The sequence below is a fragment of the Bos indicus genome, chromosome 4 (assembly GCF_029378745.1).
Source record: "Bos indicus isolate NIAB-ARS_2022 breed Sahiwal x Tharparkar chromosome 4, NIAB-ARS_B.indTharparkar_mat_pri_1.0, whole genome shotgun sequence".
NCBI lineage: Eukaryota > Metazoa > Chordata > Mammalia > Artiodactyla > Bovidae > Bos > Bos indicus.
The window spans coordinates 67,478,478-67,502,363 of record NC_091763.1 but is presented as its reverse complement, the minus strand read 5'-3'; the positions used below and the strand labels follow the sequence as shown (position 1 = coordinate 67,502,363).

At 40.0% G+C, this 23,886-nt stretch overlaps 1 protein-coding gene across 4 annotated transcripts in view; it reads right to left on the bottom strand.

The window, feature by feature from the left end:
• Positions 1-6,175: 6,175 nt before the first annotated feature.
• CPVL (carboxypeptidase vitellogenic like) overlaps positions 6,176-23,886 on the bottom strand; it is a 130,347-nt gene continuing 112,636 nt past the window's right edge. For 2 of the 4 annotated variants that reach the window (XM_070787900.1, XM_070787902.1), the window contains one exon: positions 6,179-6,895. In XM_070787900.1, coding sequence (XP_070644001.1) covers positions 6,791-6,895 — 105 coding nt within the window. In that variant the 3' untranslated portion in view covers positions 6,179-6,790. Of the gene's footprint in view, positions 6,896-23,886 lie in introns of all 4 variants that reach the window. The other 2 variants (XM_070787901.1, XM_019959441.2) reach the window with 2 other exon arrangements.

The window sequence follows — 23,886 nt, the reverse complement described above, 5'->3', positions numbered from 1 at the left end:
GCGACCTTATGGACTGCAGCCTACCAGGCTCCTCCATCCATGGGATTTGCCAGGCAAGAATACTGGAGTGGGGTGCCATTGCCTTCTCTGGCACACATTCCTACTGCATGCCAAAATGTTGAGGCTGACTTTACTCTTTCTGTTGAGCTTTGACTTCTATATATGGCAGACATTTTTTGGCTCTTGACTGCCTGGCGTTCAAGCTTCCTTTCTTCTAACAACAGCATCTTGTTTTGTTTTTCTTGAAGTGGGGAGGTAGTTGTCTTCCCGCATTGGGTGCAGTCTTGGTGATACTGAGTTCAAGATAGCCACCCTCCCTTAGCCTGGGATGCATTATCAGTGGTCACTACTGGTACAGTGTAGGGTTGGTGAAGGGATGTTTTTTACTTTTACAATGAACAGTTTTCAAATTAAAGATTTAAGAAAAAGAGTAACATTGACCCAGAAGATCTGGCTGGATGCAATGAATTTTCCTGTTAAATCAGTTTGAACAGCAACCAGAGGCCTGGCCTCTTCTACTCAACTGCAGAGTCCCAGGGGAATGCAGAGAGCCCACGTCACACTCCTGAAGTTGCCAAAAACCCCTTTAAAATGATTGAACAGATGTCTTTCCTTGGGGTTGAGAGGATATAAATCACAGCGGACTGCTTTCAATTCCTGACTCTGTGTCTTAGGGGCAGTGGAATCAATCACTCTCAAGTTTGTTTTCTGGATGTTTTTTAAATCTCCTGAATTATAATAGCAATAACCATTACCATATGCAAGAAAAGTAAACACATCTGTACTGGTAGCTGTATTTCATCCCAGATACAAACTTCCTGTGTGATGATGGAGCTGAATGGGCCCCTATCACTCATCTTTGCAGCTAGCCCCATGGACGAGCGTGACCCTGAAAGGGTTCAGCATGAGGGATAAAATGGTTTCTGAGCTTAGAACCGGCAGTTTACATGGCATAAAGATCGACACAGCCGTGGCCCATATATCATCAGCAGTAAGAGAAGGGGTCTTGTCCAAGTTCACAAGAAGAAAGAAAGGGAATGCCAGAAATTTTCCCAAACAAATCAAGGCTCAAGTCAAGCAGTCTGTCTCCGGGTCTCTCTTTGGTTTCTGGCCTATCTGCCATGTTTTCTGCAGCATGAGAAAAGATGGCTGAAGACTTTCACACAAATAAGTAATTATATGAAAGCTCTTAATGCTTTCCAGAGAAGCAGGATTCAAATTTAAACTAGTTCCTCTTGGGTGCAGCAGATACAGCATCTAGTTTCCAATAACTGGTGTATGTAATGTTTAACATGAAGCACATTTTTAATGCTGGTTATACGCCCTAGCCCCCAGTGGGGTCACCCACTGATACTTACCCATCAATGTCATCAGATGAGAAAGAACTTCAGGATCAGGAGGCAGGGTGCCTTCTTCATGGAGAGAGGATGGAGTTTAAGGAAAGACATCTGAGTTTGAATCTGGACTGGCTCTGCCATTGGCTGTAGGAACTCAGGCAGGTCTCTTTGTAATAATGAAGTTCCGTGACCTCCTCTGTGAAATGGGAAAACCATCTACCTGATGATGTCTTGGTGAACATCCAGTACATGTTAGAGGCTTAAAAAGGGTAGCTGTTATTGTTACTTCTGATTTCGCAGAACTGGGTATCTACAGCTGAAGTGAACCTCCAGGGCAGGCCTATTTCACCATGTGGTAACAATGTCAGAGGTTGAGGCTAGGCCTTCCAGATCTACTTAGGGGCCTCCCAATAGACTCCTTTTCAACAGAAGTGCTTTTCTGCCTGTTTATGTTTGCAACTCAAAGATCAAATCAACTCACTCCCCACCCCAACCCACCAGCACAATGCAACTATAGCACTAAGCAAACCTCCCACACTTTCTGTGTAGTGGGAGTGGGGAGGGCAGGGCTAACATTGCTTCTAGTTAAAGATTCTGCAGACTTCTAAATTTCTCTGATCTCAGCCAACATGTGGCCAGCCTTGAGCCCCCCTCCTTTTCTTGAATTTTTGGCACCATTTCCTCTCTACCATCAGGCCGCCCAGGGAACCCCAACACTCCCTCTGGCTTTCTGCTGAGCAGGTTTAGTCCACAGGGGCTATCCTCTGGGTTCTGCTAACACAGAACGAAGTTATTTCTCTGAGATTGCTGGGGCCAGCTTCTTAATATTTACATAAGTAACATAAGCACAAAATGGTATAAAAATAAAAATATACTTAAAAAATTGTCTCCCTCCCACCCATGCCCAGCAATACATAGCCCTTCCTTGCCTACTGTCATTGGTTTCTTATTTATCTTTCCCTTGTCGTTGTTTAGTCCCTAAGTCATGTCTGACTCTGTGACCGCATGGACTCTAGCCCCCAGGCTCCTCTGTCCATAGGATTTCCCAGGCAAGAATACTGAAGTGGGTAGCCATTTCCTTCTCCAGGGGATCTTCATGACCCAGGATCGAACCCACATCTCCTGCATTGGCAGGCGGGTTCTTGACGACTCTGAGCCAAGACAGTCACCTCTTGTCACCAGGGAAGCCGAAGGTGCTCTCTATTCCTTTAAAAATCTGTGTGTGTGTATGTCTCTCCCTCCCTCCCATATTTATTTGTTTGATTTTATTTCCCTTTCTTCCTTTCTCCCTTCTTTCTCCCTTTCTTGTAAATGAAACATACTATATTACTACTTTTTTTTTTATTTAACAAAGTCAGTGCATAGTTTAATGCCACTGTTAAATTTAGACTTTTTCTGTCCTCTCAGTGTTCTCCAAACCTTTATGCTTTGTCACCCCTATCATTAAAAAATTTCCTAAGGCACACAAAAAATATGTAATTATTCACTCATTTATAAAGTATAACCATGTCACCAGTAACATTTATATTATGAAATATTAATTAAAATAGAAAATAAAATGATAAAGGATGAAAATTTAAATACTTAATTTTTTAAAATTGTATTTGATTAGTACAAAATATTTGTGCTTTCTAAAAATTACTAGTAGTATTTTTAATAGGATCAATGTGTTGAATATGCTTTGTCATGTCTGAAAATCTTGGGTGATCCTTTTGTGAGATAACATTCAACTGTCTGGTTATATGTGCAGTATATTTTGATACTTGGTTTCCAAGTCCATCGGAGCTGAAAAGGACACATTACAGAGATGTAGATCCAAATGGAAATAATACCTCATTAGATAAGCTTTATTAACTCCCAACATGCATTTTTCAATACCGTCTTTTATGTAAAGACATTTGTTGAAATTTTTCCTGAGTTAAGGGCTTTTTTTTTTTTTTTGGTAATACACAGAGTAAATGGGAATATTTCCAAACATCTGTTTTCAAAATGCTCTTGCAATAGATTAAATTTCTTTTGGAAAGAAATTACTTTCTAACTAAGTGTTAAGGTATCACTTCTACTTAGGGCATACTATTAATACTTTACTTTAAAAAAAATCTGCTAAATGAGATATTGGGGCTTCCCCGATAGGTCAGTTGGTAAAGAATCTGCCTGCAATGCAGGAGACCTGTGTTCGATTCCTCAGTCTGGAAGATCCCCTGGAGAAGGGAAAAGCTACCCACTCCAGTATTCTTGGGCTTCCTTTGTGGCTCAGCTGGTAAAGAATCTGCCTGCAATGCAGGAGACCTGGGTTCAATTCCTGGGTTGAGAAGATCCCTCGGAGAAGGGAAAGGCTACCCACTCCAGTATTCTGGCCTGGAGAATTTCATGGACTGTGTAGTCCATGGGGTCGCGAAGAGTCGGACACAACTGACCGACTTTCACTTAGATGACATGTTAACAATAGCCACTTGATCATCTGCAACTCTGGTCTTTTTGTGAAAGAAAGAAAGAATGCTGGACCCACTCTCAGGTTAGTTCTACAGTTTCTTTAAATACACTGCCCTGAGACAGCTTGTGAGAATGTGGCCACTCCCCATGGCATGGTGAAGAGTTATAAAGATCCTCCTGCTTGAAGACTTTGTTTTTATGAAGTGAACCACATTGATAACACCCACAGGCATGTGAACTTTGGCATGTAAACATCCTGCAGGCAATCACTGGCAGTGCACTGGACCCAGAAGCGTGAGAAGACGCCTCACCTGTCCTGACCGCAACTCCCTCTCTTTCTGTGAGTCGTCTGCTTGCAGTAACCGCAGTCATGTGAGACCCTCTGCCTGCCTCTTTCTGGACTAAGGGAGGGCACCTTAATGAATTGATGTATCCCATGGAGGATGTGTACCCCACTTGGAGATTCTCTCCACAAAGGACTCTCTCCTATTAAATTCAAAAAAGCTTTATTTTGCTCTTTAGTCTGTGAACTCTCCCTCTCTTCCTTCTTTTTTGCCACACCACATGGCATGTGGGATCTTAGTTCCTGACCTAAAGATGGAACTTGTACCTGCTGCAATAGAAGCATGGATTCCTAACCACTGGACCACCAGGGAAGTCCTCCCTTCCTTCTTTTAATGAAAATACCTCCCAGACTCAGTCTCCACAGCACTGCATCCTCAAGGGACTTCACTAGGGTTGTTCTGGGAAGGTCTGGCAAGTTGTTCTCAGCAGTCCCCACTGGCCCAGTCCCAGTGCCTGGGGCAGGTAGATGGTCAAAATGACAATGTCTGGCCACTTCCATTTATTAAGCAATGATTTTGTGTTGATCCCTACTCTTAAGTGTTCCATAAAAACAGTCCATTCTCTCTGTTCACTGTAGGTATTTTCTAGAACGTCTCCCTAAACACTGAATTAGTTCTGAAACACCTCTTCCAAGGAAATGCAGGATTTGTTTCTTACTAGATTCTGATCACAACATTTGGGTCAACCAAACATTAGGTAACCTTGTTTTATGTGTGTTAAAGAAGCCTTATTAACATATATTGTTGCTGCAATAATATTAAATTCATGGCCAACAGCATACAACACATGCCTAAACAAAATCTAACTCACACTTTTCTCCATAAGGCACATCATAGCCTTCTTTGTGCTCAAGAACACTAGACGGCACTTCAGCACTATGCATGGGAGCCCTTTTAAATAGCAAAATCACCAACAAAAAAAGCACAAAGATGCAGAAAATGTGGCACTGGATAGACTGCCAAAAGGACATGTGTTTACATCAGGAGAGCTGAAACAAGAAGGCTGTGTCGCCTCATTTGCCCTCTGCTGAGAATGTGCAGATTGGGTAACTCAAATTTTTCATCACTCTGCACATACTCATGCATGACCACAAAGTGAGCAAGTATTGATTTGAGGATTCAGATCAATTTTAATTAGTAGGTGATGCAAATATGGAACCCACTAATAATGAGGCTTCCTTGGTGAAATAGTCACTTTGACAATGATACCTGAGCTGGGAGGAACCTCGGAAATCTCTTCTGGCTACTTTCTTTGAGACTTTGGGAGGCTAGTATAGTGAGGTAACTTATCCAAAACACCAATTGCACGTGTAATACACCTGGAACGAGATTCTAGGTCTCTCATACCCAGTTGTTGCCCTTTCCATCACATGGTATTGGGACCAAATGCAACGACTTTAACTTGCTGGTGGTGCTATATGCAAAACTTTGTGCACACTTCCTCCAGATTATTCTCTGCAATAATAAAAATTTGCTTTTGATGAGAATGTTCCATTTGAGGTCTTATTGTATTTGGGCACAATGAACAACATGTATATTTAAAAAAGGAAAATCTCAATCCTGAATGAAATGAGATATTAAAAGAACTCAATAAAATATTTGCAGCGAGAACAGGCTTTGACTTTTTAAAATTTAAGTTCCCTAGTGAGCCAATTCATAGATGGGTAATAGAGGGGGAAATGATGTGGAAAAAGGCAAATGTGCTGTGGAATTAGAGATGTGAGCATGTGATGTATAAATGCATAAATAGGAAAGATGTGCCGAGATGTGGTATTTTAGTTGGAAAGTTACTAACGTATGCATATTTATAAATGTATTTTGATGCAAGAGGATCTCATTTTTTTTTATATTCCAACAATTATACAAAATTATGTTATTCTTTATTTGGCTAAAGAAGCACAGAATTTAAAACTCAAAAACAGCTCATAACTAATATGGCCTGCAGGCTGTTTGATAAATGTGCATACTTAAACCTATGAACTAAAAAAAAAAAAAAAAAGAAAGAGAACAAAGAAAGAATAGGCAAAGATTTAGTATGTTCTCTGAATAAGATTCTCTGCTTATCATCAATAAGTAGATACAGATACATTATTTCTTTTACATATAAGATTTTTAGTTCAAAGAATTGCAAGCCACCTTTCTTGCTAAGACTTTCTACATTCTGAAGTCTCTTCCTCACCACTATTATAAGTTCATCTATTCATTTGGAATGATAATTCAGATGTCCTTATCTAATATTTATGCAACACCTTCAGATACATGGTATGATAAACTTTTCTGTTATTTACAGAACAAGATGGTTACAACTCTATTCATTTATTGCACTTTTCACATCATTAGAGAAGGAATTTAAAATTCTTATTCAAGGCCCCAACATCCCATTTATTTATCCATTTCTATCTGAATTGGTGTCTCAGAATCCATTCTTTGTACCCGTTAAGATAAATGATGTAATTCTCACTCATGCACAACATTTTCTTACAGTTAATTTTGTAATGAACCATCTCTCCCCCAAAACAGAGCCTCATTTGTTTTAAGGATAATTTTTATTGATGAGGAACATTTTGCAGTTTTAAAAAGATAATTTTCTTATTTATGTAACATTTTCTATCTTGAAAATTTTCTTTTCAAAGATTAAACGCCATGATGGTCTCCTTTAGGAAAGCAGCTTATCCATCAATAAGGATCCCATCCTCTTCCAAAAATGAATCGATTAATCATGTCAAAAGATCGCAGAGGCTGGTCATAGGGCAAAATGTGGCCTCCACCTCGAACAATTACCTTAAAGAAGAAAAACTGAAATTTAGAAAACTGGATATTCTAAATACATGGAAACTTTTAATTTGGATTAAAATGTTCTTAAAGCTTACATGAAATAAAGAACATAGTGAATCAGTTCATGCTTTTGGATATGCTGATTGTCTGCTTTTGACAGCATTAATAAATAGGTACCTTAAGGTAAGAAAGTTTTAAAATTGTGTAGTTATTTGATTTTACACCAAATTGTATCCATCTTTCATGTGTATGAAACTGGAAAATCCTTCCTTGTCTCTTCTTAGGAGGGAGCTGTCTGCTTCTCCATGCTGTGCTGTAACTCTTACCTTGTTAGGGCCCTGAGGTTGGGAGACCTACCCCAGACCAGCTCTGGTTGCAACCAGGTAGAGAAATGTACCTAATTCTACCGTTCAGTAAGCTCGTCCATTGGCCTTCACACTAAGCTACACCTTTTACCTTAACTACACCTTCTACCTTAGTCTTTACCAGTAATAAAGGAGATATTTTGAGTCTCAAAAAAATTAAAACAACAAAAGAGAACTCCTTGACATCTGAAATTTTAAAAGGCCTAAAATTTTTTTGAGCAGCAAAAAATTAGAACATTCTATTTTTTCCAAGATTTTATTATGAAACATTTTCAAACATATAGCAGATTTGAAAGAATTTCATATACACACCATTTAGATACTCTCATTAACACTTTACTCATTTTCTTACAGCTGCATCTCACTGCCCATCTATTAATCCATCTTATCTTTTTGACACATTTCAAAGTAAGATGGGGATGTCAGTATACTCCCCAAATTTTGTGTAAAATTGACATACAATGGGATTCTCTGGTGGCTTCCCTAGTGGCTCAGACAGTAAAGAATCTGCCTGCAATGCAGGAGATGCTGGGTTGATCCCTGGGTCGGGAAGATCCCCTGGAGAAGGAAATGGCAACCCACTCCAGTATTCTTGCCTGGAGAATCCCATGGACAGAGGAGCCTGGCAGGCTACAATGGAGTCACAGAGTCAGACATGACTTAGCGAGTGACTCAACAACAACAACCAGGTCATACAATTGTTAAGTGGGGGAAGTAGCTAGAACCCTGGCTTCTGGCGTAAACGCTAGTGTTTTAAATCAAATTCCAGTACTTTCACAATAATTTCTTACTGTGAAGGGAACTTTACGGCTTGGTCACAGAACGTTTCACCCACCTCTCCACATACTTTTGAGATATTTAAGGACTATGAGGGAGAAAGAAATGGCAACCCACTCCAGTGTTCTTGTCTGGAGAATCCCAGGGACGGAGGAGCCTAGTGGTCTGCTGTCTATGGGGTCACACAGAGTCGGACACGACTGAAGCGACTTAGCAGCAGCAGCAGCAAGGACTATGAGATCGGACTTACCCCTCATTGGCCTTTGGAGACAACTGCTTCATGCTACCCTCCACCAGCGGTCAGCTGTACCTTGCTGCTATGACAGCAACACCCATCTACATTTGTGTTTCAGCTTGCATTTGGAAACCCAGCATGTCCCCGTCTTTGTCACAGATCAAAAGTGAACACATCTGTGACAGGAGCCCATGCACGTGACCCTGGAGGAAGACTTCTGCTGCCCTCCACGACCCCAGGCTAGAATTCTCCTCCTGTGGCTTCCCATCCAGTCCTCCAGCCTTGGCAGGAATCAGATGAGCGATTTTCATGCAACTTCAGCTCAGCTGAGGACACTTAATGAAGTCGTGTTTATGACAAAACCCAGCTGCTTCAGCTGGAAATGAGTTTGGCAGCAATCGTCCAGAACAGTAAGAAACTGAATACTCAAGAGCTAAAGGTCATCCTGCCTCCCTCCCCGACCAGGGCTACTGCTAATGGAGGGCTAGCACAGTGCTTCACGGCCTGGGCTTGGGAGTCGGAGCACAGGAGCGTGACCAGAGGCGCAGCAAACTATGTGACCTTGGGTAAGCAACTTAACATCTCTGTGTTTCAGTTTTCTTAGCGGTACAACGGGGAATGAAATATTATGTCCTGGGATAGTTGTATAAGGAATTAAAGGAATGATATCCATGGAACACAGTACAGTACCTGGCCGGGGATGGTTCTTGAGAAACATTAGCTGTTGTAATTATTCTTTGAGTAATTATCTCTATTCAAAATGTAAGATCAAAATTCATGTAACCAACATAACTAACCTAGAACATCGTGTTCCTACATTAGCATAAAAATCTTGGTTTAAGGGAGTTGTTTAAAACAGTCGTTCTCAAACCTAAAGGGGAATAAAAATACCCGAGCTTGTTAAAGTAAATTGCTAGGTTCTCACCCCTAGACCTCCCAGTTCTGAAGGTCCCAGCCAGGGTCTAAGAATTTGCACTTCTAACAATTGCAAAGTAATTCTGGTGCTGTTGGTCCAAAGACTACTCTTTGAGGACCTCTATTTAAAGAACTTCCTATTTTGTGACAGGTTGTTCTGTTTTTACATCAAGGGAAAACACAAAGAAAAATTTATGTAACATCTACTAATGACCTCACCTTAGTGTATTTTTTTCTAATCATCTGCTCTCCTGGTGTTTATACACACACACACACACACACACACCCTTCTACATCCATGATAATCAAGTGGTGAAGAAGAGATGACAGGGGTTAGGTGTTACAATTCTTATTCTCAATGACTTGCCTGATCCTTGATCCAATTCTGAGCTGCCATTCGTAATGACCAAATGACATCATAAATGGTGTCATTAAGATTGGAAAGAAAAGCTCATTTAAGAACAAAGTCTTTTTCACATGCCACAAAATTCTCAAAGTATGTTCTCTAGCAGATTCCCTATAGCATTTTCCTGAAGTTAACCTCAAAAATGAATTTATGAGTACTGAAAAAATAAACCACTCTGTTGTAATAGCCAAGCCACTCACCACTCACAAATCAAGGACACAAACCACTCCAGAGTTTTTAGAGGTGTGTAAAAAAATGTGACAGGGCCATGATTATATATTTAAATGTGACCAGACTAATCTTGAGGCTCCCTGGATAGAAATGGTCTCATCACCAGAAACTGGATATTTTGGGTGCTTTCACATTAGAACTGAAACTGCTAAACTCATGTGTTCCAGATGTCATGAATTTTAAAAGGGTTATACAAAACACTTTAAAGCTTCATTCCACTTTATGTTTTAGAAAAGAATATGATTCTCCATGGAACTAGAAACATGGACCTGGCAATAAAGATTTCTCAGTTGTGCCTTTTGAGATGAAATATAAGGGGAAATTCACAATGGGTGTGTTGACACAGATGTCATGGGAGACTTCAAGGGGGGTCAAGGAGGAGCAGATCACTGGACAGACAATGGTGAGTGGGAAGTGGGAAAGAGATGCAATAAAGACAGGAAACTGAGTTCAGAAACAGTGGGGCATGAAACTGCATTGCACATGCAATAATCTGAAAGGAGTTCCAGTTATGAAGAATTAGAAGGAAAGCAGAAGGAACAGTTGAACAGGTAAACCCCATATGACATGCTGCTGGGATCCACCGACCTTTTCATACAGGATTTGTGTGTGTGTGTTAAAATACACGTAACATAAAACTATCATTCTAACCATTTTACTGTGGACAATTCAGTAGCGTTTAATATATTCACAGTGTTAAGCAACCATCGCCACTATCCAGTTGCAGATATTTTCATCACTGCAAAGGAAACCTGTACCCATTAGCAATCAGTTTCCATTCCTGTCTCCCTGCCAGTCTCTGACAATCACTAACCTACTTTTTGTTTCTATGGTTTTGTTGCCTATTCTGGGGATATCTTTGAGAGTTTTAAGCAGAATAGTGATATGCTCAGATCTGCATTAAAGGAAGATGACTTCATAGCCACTGAGGGGGCTGGTTTGAAGGAAATGATACTGGGGCAAGGAGGCAAGTTAGGAGACTAGCTGTTCAGGTGAGAAATGATGTAAAGGAGAGATGCTAAGAAGGCAAGAGAAGAGGGATGTTGGGGTTGAACCTGAAAAGTTAGTGATTAATCAGGTATAAAGTTAAGTGAAAAACCCTCCCCCTGCTCCCCAACATATGAACATCCTTCCCATTCCAGGCTTCTGAAACATGCAGCTTTGCAAGAAGTGATGTTATTAACCAAGAGGCACACGGCCAAAGCAGGTCAGGAGGCAGGTGAAAAAGGACAGATTTCTTTTTTTTTTTTTTTTTGGATGACTGTGGCTGTGTGCCAATAAAACTTTATTTACGGACACTGAAATTAGAACTTCATACAACTGTTATGTGAAACAAAAACCATATTCTTTTTTTTTCAAACATTAAAAGATATAAAAACCAAATTTGGCTTGTGTGCCATAGAAAAACAGGCAGAGACACAAAGCTGGCCAACCCTGGCTTTAGAACACATCTTCCTGACATCACCATGAGGCAAGTGGCTAACATCACCCTCACCACTTCATGCAGTAGAGCGTGAGAATCTGAGAGTTCATCCAGATTAGTTTCCTTCTCCTCCTCCAATTCACAGAGGAGGTTCTGGTGCCTGACTTCAGGCCATACAGCTTGTGAGTGACAGTGTCAGGCTGGAGCTTGGGTGTCTTGATTTAAGTCTTACCTACCTTCTCCCAATCGGTTTCAAAAATCAAAATTTAAGATTTCATCCACAGCCACAAAGTCCTTCTGCCATTTCTCATCAGCACTTCATCATTTTTTTTCATTTTAAAGGAATTTATTCTAATAAATACCTTAAAATTAAGGATTCAGTAAGCTCAAGTTATACAGAGAATTATTATTTTTTTTAATTTATTTATTTATTTATTTATTTTAAAGAGACAGATTTCTAGTTCTTGTTTTCTACTACAGATTGATAGAGACACTCAAGATCATCTTGTTTGTTTTTGACTTACATTAAAGTTCTTTTATTATTTTTATTCCATTCCACCGTTACAAATGCTTACCTTTTCACTTTCAGACATGAACCCTGAGTATAAATTAAATAAATAGGCATTCAAATAAAATGTATACTAAAAAGAAAAGATACTTGGGAATAAGAATAAAAAATAAGCCAAAGCTTGTTAGCAGCCACCTCATAACAAAAGAGTGAGGCAAATCACTTTCAATAAAAGAAAAAAAGCCAAGATCAAGGCTCAGTGTTGCTTCCACAACACTCTGGGAAGACTCCTTCACATTTACCACTGTAACTTCTACCATAGCAAATGATTATTGGGGCAAAAAGGTGCTTTGCTGCTGCTGCTAAGTCGCTTCAGTCGTGTCCGACTCTGTGCGACCCCATAGACGGCAGCCCACCAGGCCCCGCCGTCCCTGGGATTCTCCAGGCAAGAACACTGGAGTGGGTTGCCAGTTCCTCCCCCAATGCATGAAAGTGAAAAGTGAAAGTGAAGGCGCACAGTCGTATCCGACTCTTAGCGACCCCATGGACTGCAGCCTACCAGGCTCCTCCGTCCATGGGATTTTCCAGGCAAGAGTACTGGAGTGGGGTGCCATTGCCTTCTCCCAAAAAGGTGCTTTAGCTGACCTAAATGTAGCCACAGCAGCGGCATCATTTCTAGAGTAGTCAATACATAACTGGTGCTACCTTACAGTTCCAAGGTGCTCTCCAGGTTCACCATCTAACTTAATCACTTGAAACAAAATCATAATTTAGGATTTCCACTTTTCATTATGACACATTAATAGCATGTGCCAAACCAAAGCCACCATTAAGAACAACAATAAAAACTTAATGTCATAGAATCATGAGTCAGCAGATCTAGGTTTGAGCCTAGCTCTGTGACTTGGGCACAATGACTTAACTATCCTTATTTTCCCATCTGTAAAATGGAGATAGGAATTAAGGTGACCAGTTGTCTCAGTTTACCTAGGACTGAGAAGTTATTAGGAGCATAGAACCTTTAGTGCTAATGCTGAAATCCAGTGAAATGACTAGTGAAATGACTGAATTTAGTCATTTAGTGAAATGACTGAATGGTTGGTTAGTCACCCTAACAAAAGTAAACTTTCTGTGAAAATTCAGAGAAACAATGCATATAAAATATCCCATGGCACTCAGTCCACAGATGCATATTAAGCTCGTACCACGTAGCATATAGGCAAATAATAAGCACTCAACCAAAGGTCATCATACTATCATTATCTGAATTTTTATAGTCAAAGGAGTATGTTTTCCTTTTAAGAGCAGAGAAATATTAGAAGTTACTAAGAACTGTAAACTTCATTACTATACTTTTTCAGAAAGATAGATCACAATATTTTCTTTAGGAAGGGATATGTTTCTCTTCCAGGCTTCTTTTATTTCCATGCTATAAATCCTTCCTTCCATGGGAAAGAAGGTCCCAATTAAAGTAAGAAAGCAACTTAAATAAGAAATCAAACCTTTGTCAATATGCTTACCTGTCTAGAGCAAACTGTGTCCCTTAAGCCTGCCAACACCAGGATCCATCCCATTCTTTCCTTGCACCCCCTTTCACCACATGCAATGCCAAACACCCTTTTCTCTCCACACAGAAACGTCAAGCAAGCAAGACCTTACTTGTCTTAGCAGAATGGCAAAAAGCCACTGTCTTTTTTGCCTTTTAAGAACACACTTTATAACACAGGATTTAATGCAGTTAAAAAGTAACCAAAATTTTACTTCCTTCATGTCCAATTTTTATACTTGATATCCATAAGGGAATAAAAAGCACAATCCAGTTCATTAATTACCTTACTCAATATCTAACTTTATAAGCTACAGTTTGTAGTTTTCTTTTGGAGGAGAGACTGAGAGTGGAGGAGAGGGCAGAGGTTAGAGCAGCAAATGCTCTCTGCCAGGAGTGGTGTGAAGACTTAGATCCTGACTCACTGTCTGCTGGGTAACATGGAAACAAGGGCCAGCCAACTTGCCAAAATTTGGCTTCCTGCAAACAGCAGTGCAGGTTGGCTCCAGCAGTAGTGCGCTGAAGTTCTTTTCCACTGGTTCAGGAGACTGGATTAATAAGCACATTGCTGATCTACTCCACATTCGGTGACATCATGTTGGTACCCTGAAATCAGCCATGGTGGGACAACTTACACCATGGAAATCAGCAAGCATTAGAGATCCGAGACTCCCTTCCTTTCCAAGCTAGTTTACCTCAGACCACTGGTTCTCTGACACTTTGACTCTCCTGGGGAAACATGAAATGTTAGGCCATTCTTCCTCTTTCCCAAAACAAAAGAAATATTCATTCAAATGGGTAAATTATAAGGCCCAAATCTCTGAAACCTTGGCTCAGGATATCAGATGGGCTGGGTTTCAAATATTTGCAAGAAGGTAGGAATATTAATGGACTTCCCTGGTAGCCCAGTGGTAAAGAATCTGTCTGCTAATACAGGAGATGTGGGTTCGATCCCTGGGTTGGGAAGATCCTCTGGAAAAGGAAATGGCAACCCACTCCAGTATTCCTACCTGGGGAATCCCATGGACAGAGGAACCTGATGGGCCACAGTCTATGAGGTTGCAAAAAGAGTTGGACATGACTTAGCAACTGAACAATAAGAATATTAATATTTGTCTGCTTCCAATCTACACTGTCTTTACTGATAAACCAAAGAGTGCAGGCAAAAATAGTGCTCTTAGTCCAGCTGACAATGCAGCAATTTCACAACACAACCTTACTTTGTTCCTTCATTTCTCTACCCACTCCACACTGTACCATGTTGGCTCCATTTAATATTCCCATAAGCAACTTGATTTTGATAAGCAACCAGATAAGTAAATCTGGTTACACTTCAAATTAAAACAACAAAAAGTTACTGTTTGAAAAGCAAACCCAAATTCCGTCTTTGTTCCTCAAATATCATTAATTTTTAAAACCCATTCTCCATGTGTGGATAATAGTTTAAATGTTAGCCTTCTTAGTATTTATTCACTTTCCATAATGAAATGGTTCTCTGTTAAATTTCAATAGGTTATTAAAAAAAAACAACTCAGCAGCTAAGAGAAAATTATGCATCATTGCTTAGCTGTTGTACCTCAGCAAATAGATCTGCTATCCAATTTATATTTTAAATAATACAATAAATTAGCTCCCTGAGTATTAACTAAGTGCATATTTGGGTAGCTTAATTTAGAAGCATTCTTTTTATGCTAATCAGTCCTCTCTGATGAAATAGAATCACATGAACTAAACTGACTCTTGGCAAATAATCAGAGTAAAATTGGGAGTTGCTATTGTTTATTATTTCCTTTGTTTTTAGGAAGCAAGCTCTGTGTGTGTGTGTGTGTGTGTGTGTGTGTGTATGTGTGTGTGTTTTAAGAAAAGGGAAAAAATATCATCAAATACCGAGAGTTCAATTTATTTTGGAGAGGACACACTCACCAGTCAGCTACTGAGATAATGAAACTTCTACAATTCCTTCCATAAATTTTTGTTTCCTAGAATATTTCTCCCTTTTTCTTTTATGTAACACAGAAAGGAAACAGTCTTCAGGGGACATAAACAATGCATCCTTTCGCTTGATGGGAATTGTTTTGAACTATTCATTATCTCAGCATGTCTAGTCTATTTCCTAGAAGAAATTCTCGTGTGTACAAGTGGTGAGCCACTACTACATTCCTTGAGAACTGTAGTCTTTGAATACACACAGTAGTGAGAGGGGTGTGGGCGTAACGTAGGGGCCAACTTGATTTTAATTCTAATTCACTGAAATTTACTGGGTGCTAGGAACTGTGCTAAGGGGCTTGCTACAAATATAAATCAGATATCATTCCTGTTCTCAAGGAGCTCCATGTCAATAGGGGAGAAAGGCAAATGAAACCCCAGTGGGGTGCCTGCAATGGGAGCTGTACATAGAGATGCAAAAGAGGAATTCTGGGAGAAGGGCTTCCTAGAGGTGATACTGGTGTTTAGCTCTGAAAGGCAAATGGGGATTTTCCAGGCCTTTGGAGGAGGAAGAAGGGCCTGATATGAAAAGCAGAGGGAATCCCATGGGAATTATTGGCTGACAAAATAGTAAGGTGTGTTTGGGGAACTATAAGGTGTTTTGCTTTGTTTTTCAGGATTCTAATTAAGAAAGAAGGAGACAAAGTCCAGGTTGGGGAAGGAAGCAGAGGCCAGATCGGGTAGCTTTACTTTTGTGTGTATGGGGTTTGGACTTCATTCATCAGGGAGTTAGTGAGAGATTTTTAGACAAGGATAAAACTGGATCGGACTTGCATTTTGGAAAAAGCACAAAGAGAAGGGTAGGTTGGAGAGGAAGATGACTAGTTGAGACCAGCTAAGGAGGCTATTTTAAAAGGAAAAAGTTTAAACAACAAGTTAAAACACATATTCAGAGTGTTCCTGAATAGCATCTTTCAAAATTGTGCCTTTTCTTAAAACACTACAAAGCAAAAACTGTTTCACTTAAGAAATCATAAGGTAGTGTAGCCATTTTATGTCCTCCAAAATGCTGTATGTTTTCTAATTGGTTTGTATAAAATCAGTGTTTTTCAAGTAGTTCTCTGTGGTTTCTGTGTCAAGCACTAGGAAGTGAGTAAAATCAAGTCAGTGAGAAGGGTACTGTAAATCAAATGCAAGAAAGGCTAGCTAAAGAACAGGGTGAGTCGTATTTGCCAATCACTATTCTTAATTTTCTGGTAAGACTCACAGCAAAGCAACTGGCTAAACCATTTCCTTGTTCTTTCAGTGGAAAAGTGATGGAAGTGTTAGAAAAAGATTTAGATTTTTCTACCTGTAGTCCAGCGCTTGCCTGCAAATCCAGACATACGTTGAAATGCCTCTTTTACTAGTTGCTTCTTATACTAAGCCACTGTTGGTAAGCTGAGGCGAAAAGGTGCTGAAGGACTAAATTTCTAATTGTTGTAAGCTAGGTATTTTGATAGCCAACACTAACCCATGTCATCCAAAAATAAAATTGCATCTCCCAACTGGAGGAGCATTAAGACTTAGACATGACACGTCCATTCCATCCTTTTACTGGGTGTGGATGCTACAGTCTTTTAATTGATGATAGCCAGAGAAGAATATGAGAATAAGAGCGAGAGAAAAGGAAGCTAGACTGTGAATGTTAGACATGAAAAAGGACATTAAGACCCCTTTCCAGTTCACAAGCTCAGTGAAAGATGCCCAGAAACAAGTCCAGGAGTTGGTGACACAGTGGAATAATCAGAACTCTTGTATATTACTGACAAGAATACAATCAACTGGGAAAACAGTTTGGCGTTATCTAAGGAAGCTAAAGAGGTTCAAACACTATTAAATCATCTGTTCCACCTCTACGCATTATTCTTAAGAGAAACTCTAGCATGCAGGCCCAAGGAGATATGTGCAGCAATATTGTTCATAGCAGCAATATTTATAGTAACAGAAAGCTGGAAACAACCCAAATGCCCATCAACAGTGGAATGGATGAATGATGTAATTATATGATAGAATGCTATTCAGCAGTGAAAAGGAACAAAACACAATCCTGAACATATCAACATGGGTGAATCTCAAAATATTGAAGAGCAAAAGTACAGTGTTGCAAAATATACATAGAAGAATTCTTTTTATGTAAAACTGGATCATCGAAAAAGCAAGTGAGTTCCAGAAAAACATCTATTTCTGCTTTATTGACTATGGCAAAGCCTTTGACTGTGTGGATCACAATAAACTGTGGAAAATTCTGAAAGAGATGGGAATACCAGACCACCTGACCTGCCTCTTGAGAAACCTGTATGCAGCTCAGGAAGCAACAGTTAGAACTGGACATGGAACAACAGACTGGTTCCAAATAGGAAAAGGAGTACGTCAAGGCTGTATATTGTCACCCTGCTTATTTAACTTATATGCAGAGTACATCATGAGAAACCCTGGGCTGGAAGAAGCACGAGCTGGAATCAAGATTGCCAGGAGAAATATCAATAACCTCAGATATGCAGATGACACCACCTTTATGGCAGAAAGTGAAGAGGAACTAAAAAGCCTCCTGATGAAAGTGAAAGAGGAGAGTGAAAAAGTTGGCTTAAAGCTCAACATTCAGAAAATGAAGATCATGGCATTTGGTCCCACCACTTCATGGGAAATAGATGGGGAAACAGTGGAAACAGTGTCAGACTTTATTTTTTGGGCTCCAAAATCACTGCAGATGGTGATTGCAGCCATGAAATTAAAAGACACTTACTCCTTGGAAGGAAAGTTATGACCAACCTAGACAGCATATTCAAAAGCAGGGACATTACTTTGCCAACAAAGGTCCGTCTAGTCAAGGCTATGGTTTTTCCAGTGGTCATGTATGGATGTGAAAGTTGGACTCTGAAGAAAGCTGAGTGCTGAAGAATTGATGCTTTTGAACTGTGGTGCTGGAGAAGACTCATGGACTGTAAGGAGATCCAACCAGCGCATCCTAAAGGAGATCAGTCCTGGGTGTTCTTTGGAAGGACTGATGCTAAAGCAGAAACTCCAATACTTTGGCCACCTCATGTGAAGAGCTGCCTCATTGGAAAAGACCCTGATACTGGGAGGGATTGGGGGCAGGAGGAGAAGGGGACGACAGAGGATGAGATGGCTGGATGGCATCACCGACTCAATGCACATGAGTTTGGGTAAACTCCAGGAGTTGGTGATGGACAGTTAGGCCTGGTGTGCTGCGATTCATGGGGTTGCAAAGGGTTGGACAAGACTGAGCGACTGAACTGAACTGAAACATGAAAGGTAAAATATTATTTATGGAGATGTTTATCTGTAGTAAAACTATAAATTTTTAAAAAAGGATGTAGAAACAAAACCCAGGGCAGTAGTTTACCTCCGGGGCCAGTGAGGGAAGAAAATGGGATTAGGAGCGTGGGCTGCTGGTAATGCTACATTTCCTAAACGATTGTAAGCACAGGGGTAGTCATTTATCATTGTTTGTTTGATCTTATACAAGTATAATATATTTTTGGTGATTCTTCAACTTTTAATTAAAAAAGAAAAGAAAAAACCCACCTATTGATTCTGCCAAACTCATAAAAATGAATCCATAAGAAATTTAACATGTTCTCTGTTGTGCTTTTCCCTTCCGCCCAACACAGAGATAACGAAATGGACCATATGTCTAAACACGGTAAATGGGGAGAATATGGAGAAGCAATTGAACGAAACAAATGCAAAAGTGGGGAAGCGGCTGGCAAGTGGCTTCGAGAAGACAAAACTGGTACCAGAATGGAACCTTTGGACTCCAGTTGCTGCATAAATAATAATAATAAAAATAATAAATAGAGGAAAAAAATAAACACCCACATCTCCATGCTGGAGAGCAGAAGAGCAAGAAGTTGCCAAACATGTTTTTTTTGTTTTGCTAGATTATTTTTAATTCTCTAAATCTAAGCTCCTATATTCCCCTTCTTCCCTGTTTCTGTATGTTAGAAGCTCAGTATAAGTGGGGGGGGGGGGGGGACAGAATAAAATATAGGCTGCATGCTTCATTTATTGTCAACAGGGATGTTTCAGATCACTTTTAAACTAGAAGGGACTCAAATGCTTTAGAAACATCTCATCACTCAATTTAGCAACTTCCATATACTGTTGTTAGACTGCCATGAACAAATGTGCAGGCCCCTCCACTTCTTCCATCTCTCATCAAGACTGTTTCCATGTTACAGTAAAGTAAACACTAGATACAGTGGAAATATTTCTAGGTCTATCTGATGAATAATACCCCATTTCATCATCTGAGCCTTTAAGACATAGTATCTCATAAGGACTGTATTAGATGGGGCTGGGGGAGCTTCTTGTCCTGTGAAAATAGATTCATGTTAGGAGAGGTCAATAAAGACAATAAAATTATATTTATTGCATGCTTACTAGGTGCCAGAGTATCAAGGAATACATAAGCATTATATTAATTAATCCTAATAATGAATCCTTCTGCAAGAGAATTAGGTATTAATATTATGATGAGGAACTTCTTAGAGAGGTTAAGAAATTTGCCCAAGGTCACACAGTTAGTAAGTGGTGGAGCTAGGGGCTAATCCAGGTTGAACACAGTATCCACTCTCTTAATCCCTATACTTCAGGGTCACTTGAGTATGGTGATAGTAGAAGTAGTGAGAATCATCAAGGTAATAAATAAAATTCAAGTTCATAACTTCTCAGCTTGAGAAGATGGCCCATGTTTGGGTACATGGAAGGGTCTATGAATTACTTCCAACAATCAAATAGTCTAACGCACAGGTGCTTTGTCTTTTTTGTGCCATGGACCCCTGAGGCTGTTTAGTGTCATCTATAAATACCTCTCAGAACAATGGTTTTAAATACATGATTCACTCACATATATATTATGATACATACATATTATAGATTACAAATTAAAATTATAGATTGACATTATCAAAACAGTTAAACATGGGACTTCACTGGTGCTCCAGTGGTTAAAACTCTGTGCTCCCTCCCAGTGCAGGAGTTCTGGGTTCGATCCCTGGTCAGGGAACTAGATCCCACATGCCACAGCTAAGACCCAGTGCAGCCAAATAAATAAAATGAATACAAATAAATATTAAAAAACAAAATAACAGTTAAACATGAATTTGTGACACATCAACATATGTCCTTCTATATGAAAACATAACAAAAGAGCAACTTGTGGGTCTGATAACTTCTATAACTTTTATAGAAGCTATCTTCTATAACTTTAGGCATAAGCATTGTTTCTAGCTATTTGCAACAGCATCTGTATTTGATATGAAACTATCTCTGCATTCTATGATGACAAAGTCAAAGGCACTGCTAATACTGCTGTGGTTTGTTGCCTACATTCATAATGGAAGGAAATGCTAAATTTCATAATTCATAATAGGAGGAAATGATGTTCCAGTTAGAGGTTAGTGAAAATAAAGATGCAATTTTTCCCCCTTATAAGTTCACTGACCTCTTAAATCCTAACAAAAAGCCTCACCCCAAGTTGGCAATCTATTAAATAACCTAACTAGGAAGCATTAAGTTTACTCCTGATAAGGCTTCAGTCTAAATCATTGCAATTTTATTTTTGCTTTGGCACAGAACTAATCATATCTATCTAATATATTATTGGATCAATAATTAATATCCAGAAACAAACTGGGACTGGTGTGCATCCTTGCTGAGAACTCTCTGGATGATGTTTAACATCATCCAGACCTAGTTGTATCCTTGTTGGAAAGTAATAAGAACGCACTACTGTCTGAAGACACCACACGTGAGGACTGCATTCGGTATAGGACAGAATGCTGCTGGGAAAAGGAAGCTAATGTTTGAGTAAATAAAAGAGTTTTTCTATGAGTCTAAATTACCAATGGTCTATCAGTGTTTTAAGAGAACAAAGACCACTTGTCAACCTACAATACATGGCAAGGAACTGAGGTTTACAATTTAGTTTAAGGTTTTGGCTGAGGATTTCAGAGAATCAGAGCCACATCAGTAAATACCATTGACTAGAGGACGCTTTTCTAAATGTGATGCTTCAGATCAATGGCTGGTTTGTTAAGAGTAAAACTATGTTCTCAGGTTTCTGGTTGGCTGGTCAGTAAGTAAAATAGCTCAGGATTTAGAGCACCCTCTAGGTATCAGAACAGAAGTTTACCTAAACATAAGCCACACAGGATTCCTGTGAGATAGATGGAAGCCATTTCAGTATCAATAAAGGAACAAAAGACATACAGTTTATGTCCCCAAGCCAGATGCATATTAAATTCCCTAAGAAGCTTAAATATTGATGCTCAGGTCTTAACCCTAGACCAATAAAGTCAGAATATCTGGAAACAGGCCTTGGGAGTCTGTATTTGCAAGCGTTGAGACACATTGGATTAGGAAAATGTAATGGAAAGGGATGATCCCAAGTTCTTTGCCACTCTTGTTAGCAAGAGGAATCTTGCCTTGCTCTGTGATTTACTTTGACCAAGATGATGCATTGGAAGTAACAGTCTGAGACTTTTGAGCCCTGGCCTTAAAAGGATGGGCATCTCTTGCTTCTCAATTTGGGAGACCTGCTGCCATGCTGTGAAGTCTAGGCCAGGACACCGTATGGTTAGAGAGATGGAGATGTAGTGCTCTCTCATATGGAGAGAGCACTACAGGAGAAGAGACTCATGTGGATGTTCCAGCTTTAGCCAAACTGTCAGCTGAGTGCAGCTGCAGGTGTGAACTACCCCAATCAGAAAAACCTCCTTGCTGAGCCCATTCCACCACATAATTGTGAGAAATAATACATTGTTGTTGGGTTAAGCCAGTAAGTTTTGGAGTGATTCCTTATTCTGTATCAAATAACTGTAAGAGGGAAATATTTACTAACAACTCTTAATTCTTTTCCCCTGAAAGATTTGTTATTCCTATCTTGGAATCTTGATATAAATTGAAAAACAAGACTGAATTCATCTTTCTAATGAAGAGAGAAGACATAATGACATGACAGCTTAAGTGAAAGTGTATATTATGCAAACAAAGGAAGACTAATACCCCATGTGGTCTCAGGCAAACCACCAGCTCCTACTGCTGTCTACCACCCCCACCTAGGCCCCCCCGCAAATCCTGAGAGCTTGCAACTGCATCATTTGGGTGGTCTTTGTGGCCGACAGAAAGATGCATCATCAAATCCTCCTTCAAGGATAGACTTGTGGTCCAGCTGTGGGAAATCCAGTCAGCAGACAGCCTCCAGCTGTCAGCTCCTTCAGGGTCTGCCTCAGCTGCACAGCACAACCTCTCCCAAAATGATGCCCTTCCTGGGGCATCCCACATCTAGTGACTAAGTGAGGTGGGGGGCGTATAAAGGCCGATCATTTTTGTCTGATGTAAGATACTGTGATGGAAACTACTCTCTTTGGACCTCCCTCCCAGGTTGGCCAAGGTTTGTCAGGCCCGCGTCGTAGTTTGATTTCCTCCTCTGCCAATGCTGCTTCCTACTCCTTCCTTTCTCAGGTGTTAATCCCTAATGAACATCTCGTACCCTAAAGTCTGCCCCAATACCTGCTTCTGGAGAATCTAACTTGTAATTGCCATGAAACTCTCTAATAATGGCAAGTCTTATTAGTGAGGGCAGGTGATGGTTTGATTGCTATATTCTGATTGTCTGCCCACAGTCTGATTCCCATAAATGGACAGAAGAGCCTTCCCCAGGTCTGGAAGATGGAGACAAAGAACCCATGGATAAGGCCATCCCTTTTTGTAGAAATCAACACAGCTGGGATAGAGATGAAGATTCTGTTTAACAATTTCTGTAACATAGCCAAAACATTTTCCCTGGAATTAGCTGCATTTGGTAATCATTGTCTCAAATCTGTTTAACAGTTACTTTCCTCCATTAAATATTGTTTTAACTTCTCATCCCCTATCAACTAGTTGAATGCAAAAGTGACATTTATTGCTGTTTGCTTACTCTGATCGTTCTCAGTGCAACCAAGGACTTGCTGAAGACCTTTCTGGAAACTGTTGGTTCCTTCAGAAATAGTTTCTAATCCTCCCTAAGCTGTTTAAAATTCTAAATTAAAGAAAAAATGAATTGTTAGCAGGAAGGTCAAGAGAGGCACTCTTGAGAGAGTCCCTCTAGAGAGGGACTCTCTATCATTCCCTCTGCGGATTATCCGTGGACATGTTGAAATCCTAGCCTGAGCTTCCCTTCCACTCAAAGGACTATGGTTATTCTTTTCTCCATTTTTCAGTTGCATGTAGTCAAAGGAACAAAACAGTTAATGTTAGCACAATGAAGAAGCTGTGGTTGTTATTGCTTTCTGTCTGCACACCAGGCTTTTCCCATCCTCCTCCTCCTTGTAAGCACTCTGCTTTCCTTTAGAAAACAGCCTCTTCTGTGCGGACTGGATGTGCTGCCAAATACACTGGCCCCCACCAACGCTCCACCCACATTTGTCACCACCATCACATACATGCCCTGAGGCGAGACTTGTAGCTGAGGTCTGGCGGGCAACTGGAGTATTCTATCCTTCCCGCTCCATAGCCTTCACAGGTATTTAAGCATGGTGGTGCAGAGGAAAGAGCAAGATGCGGACTGTTAAATCCCTGGTACTACTGCTACTTGAAATCTTAAGGAAGTTTCTCA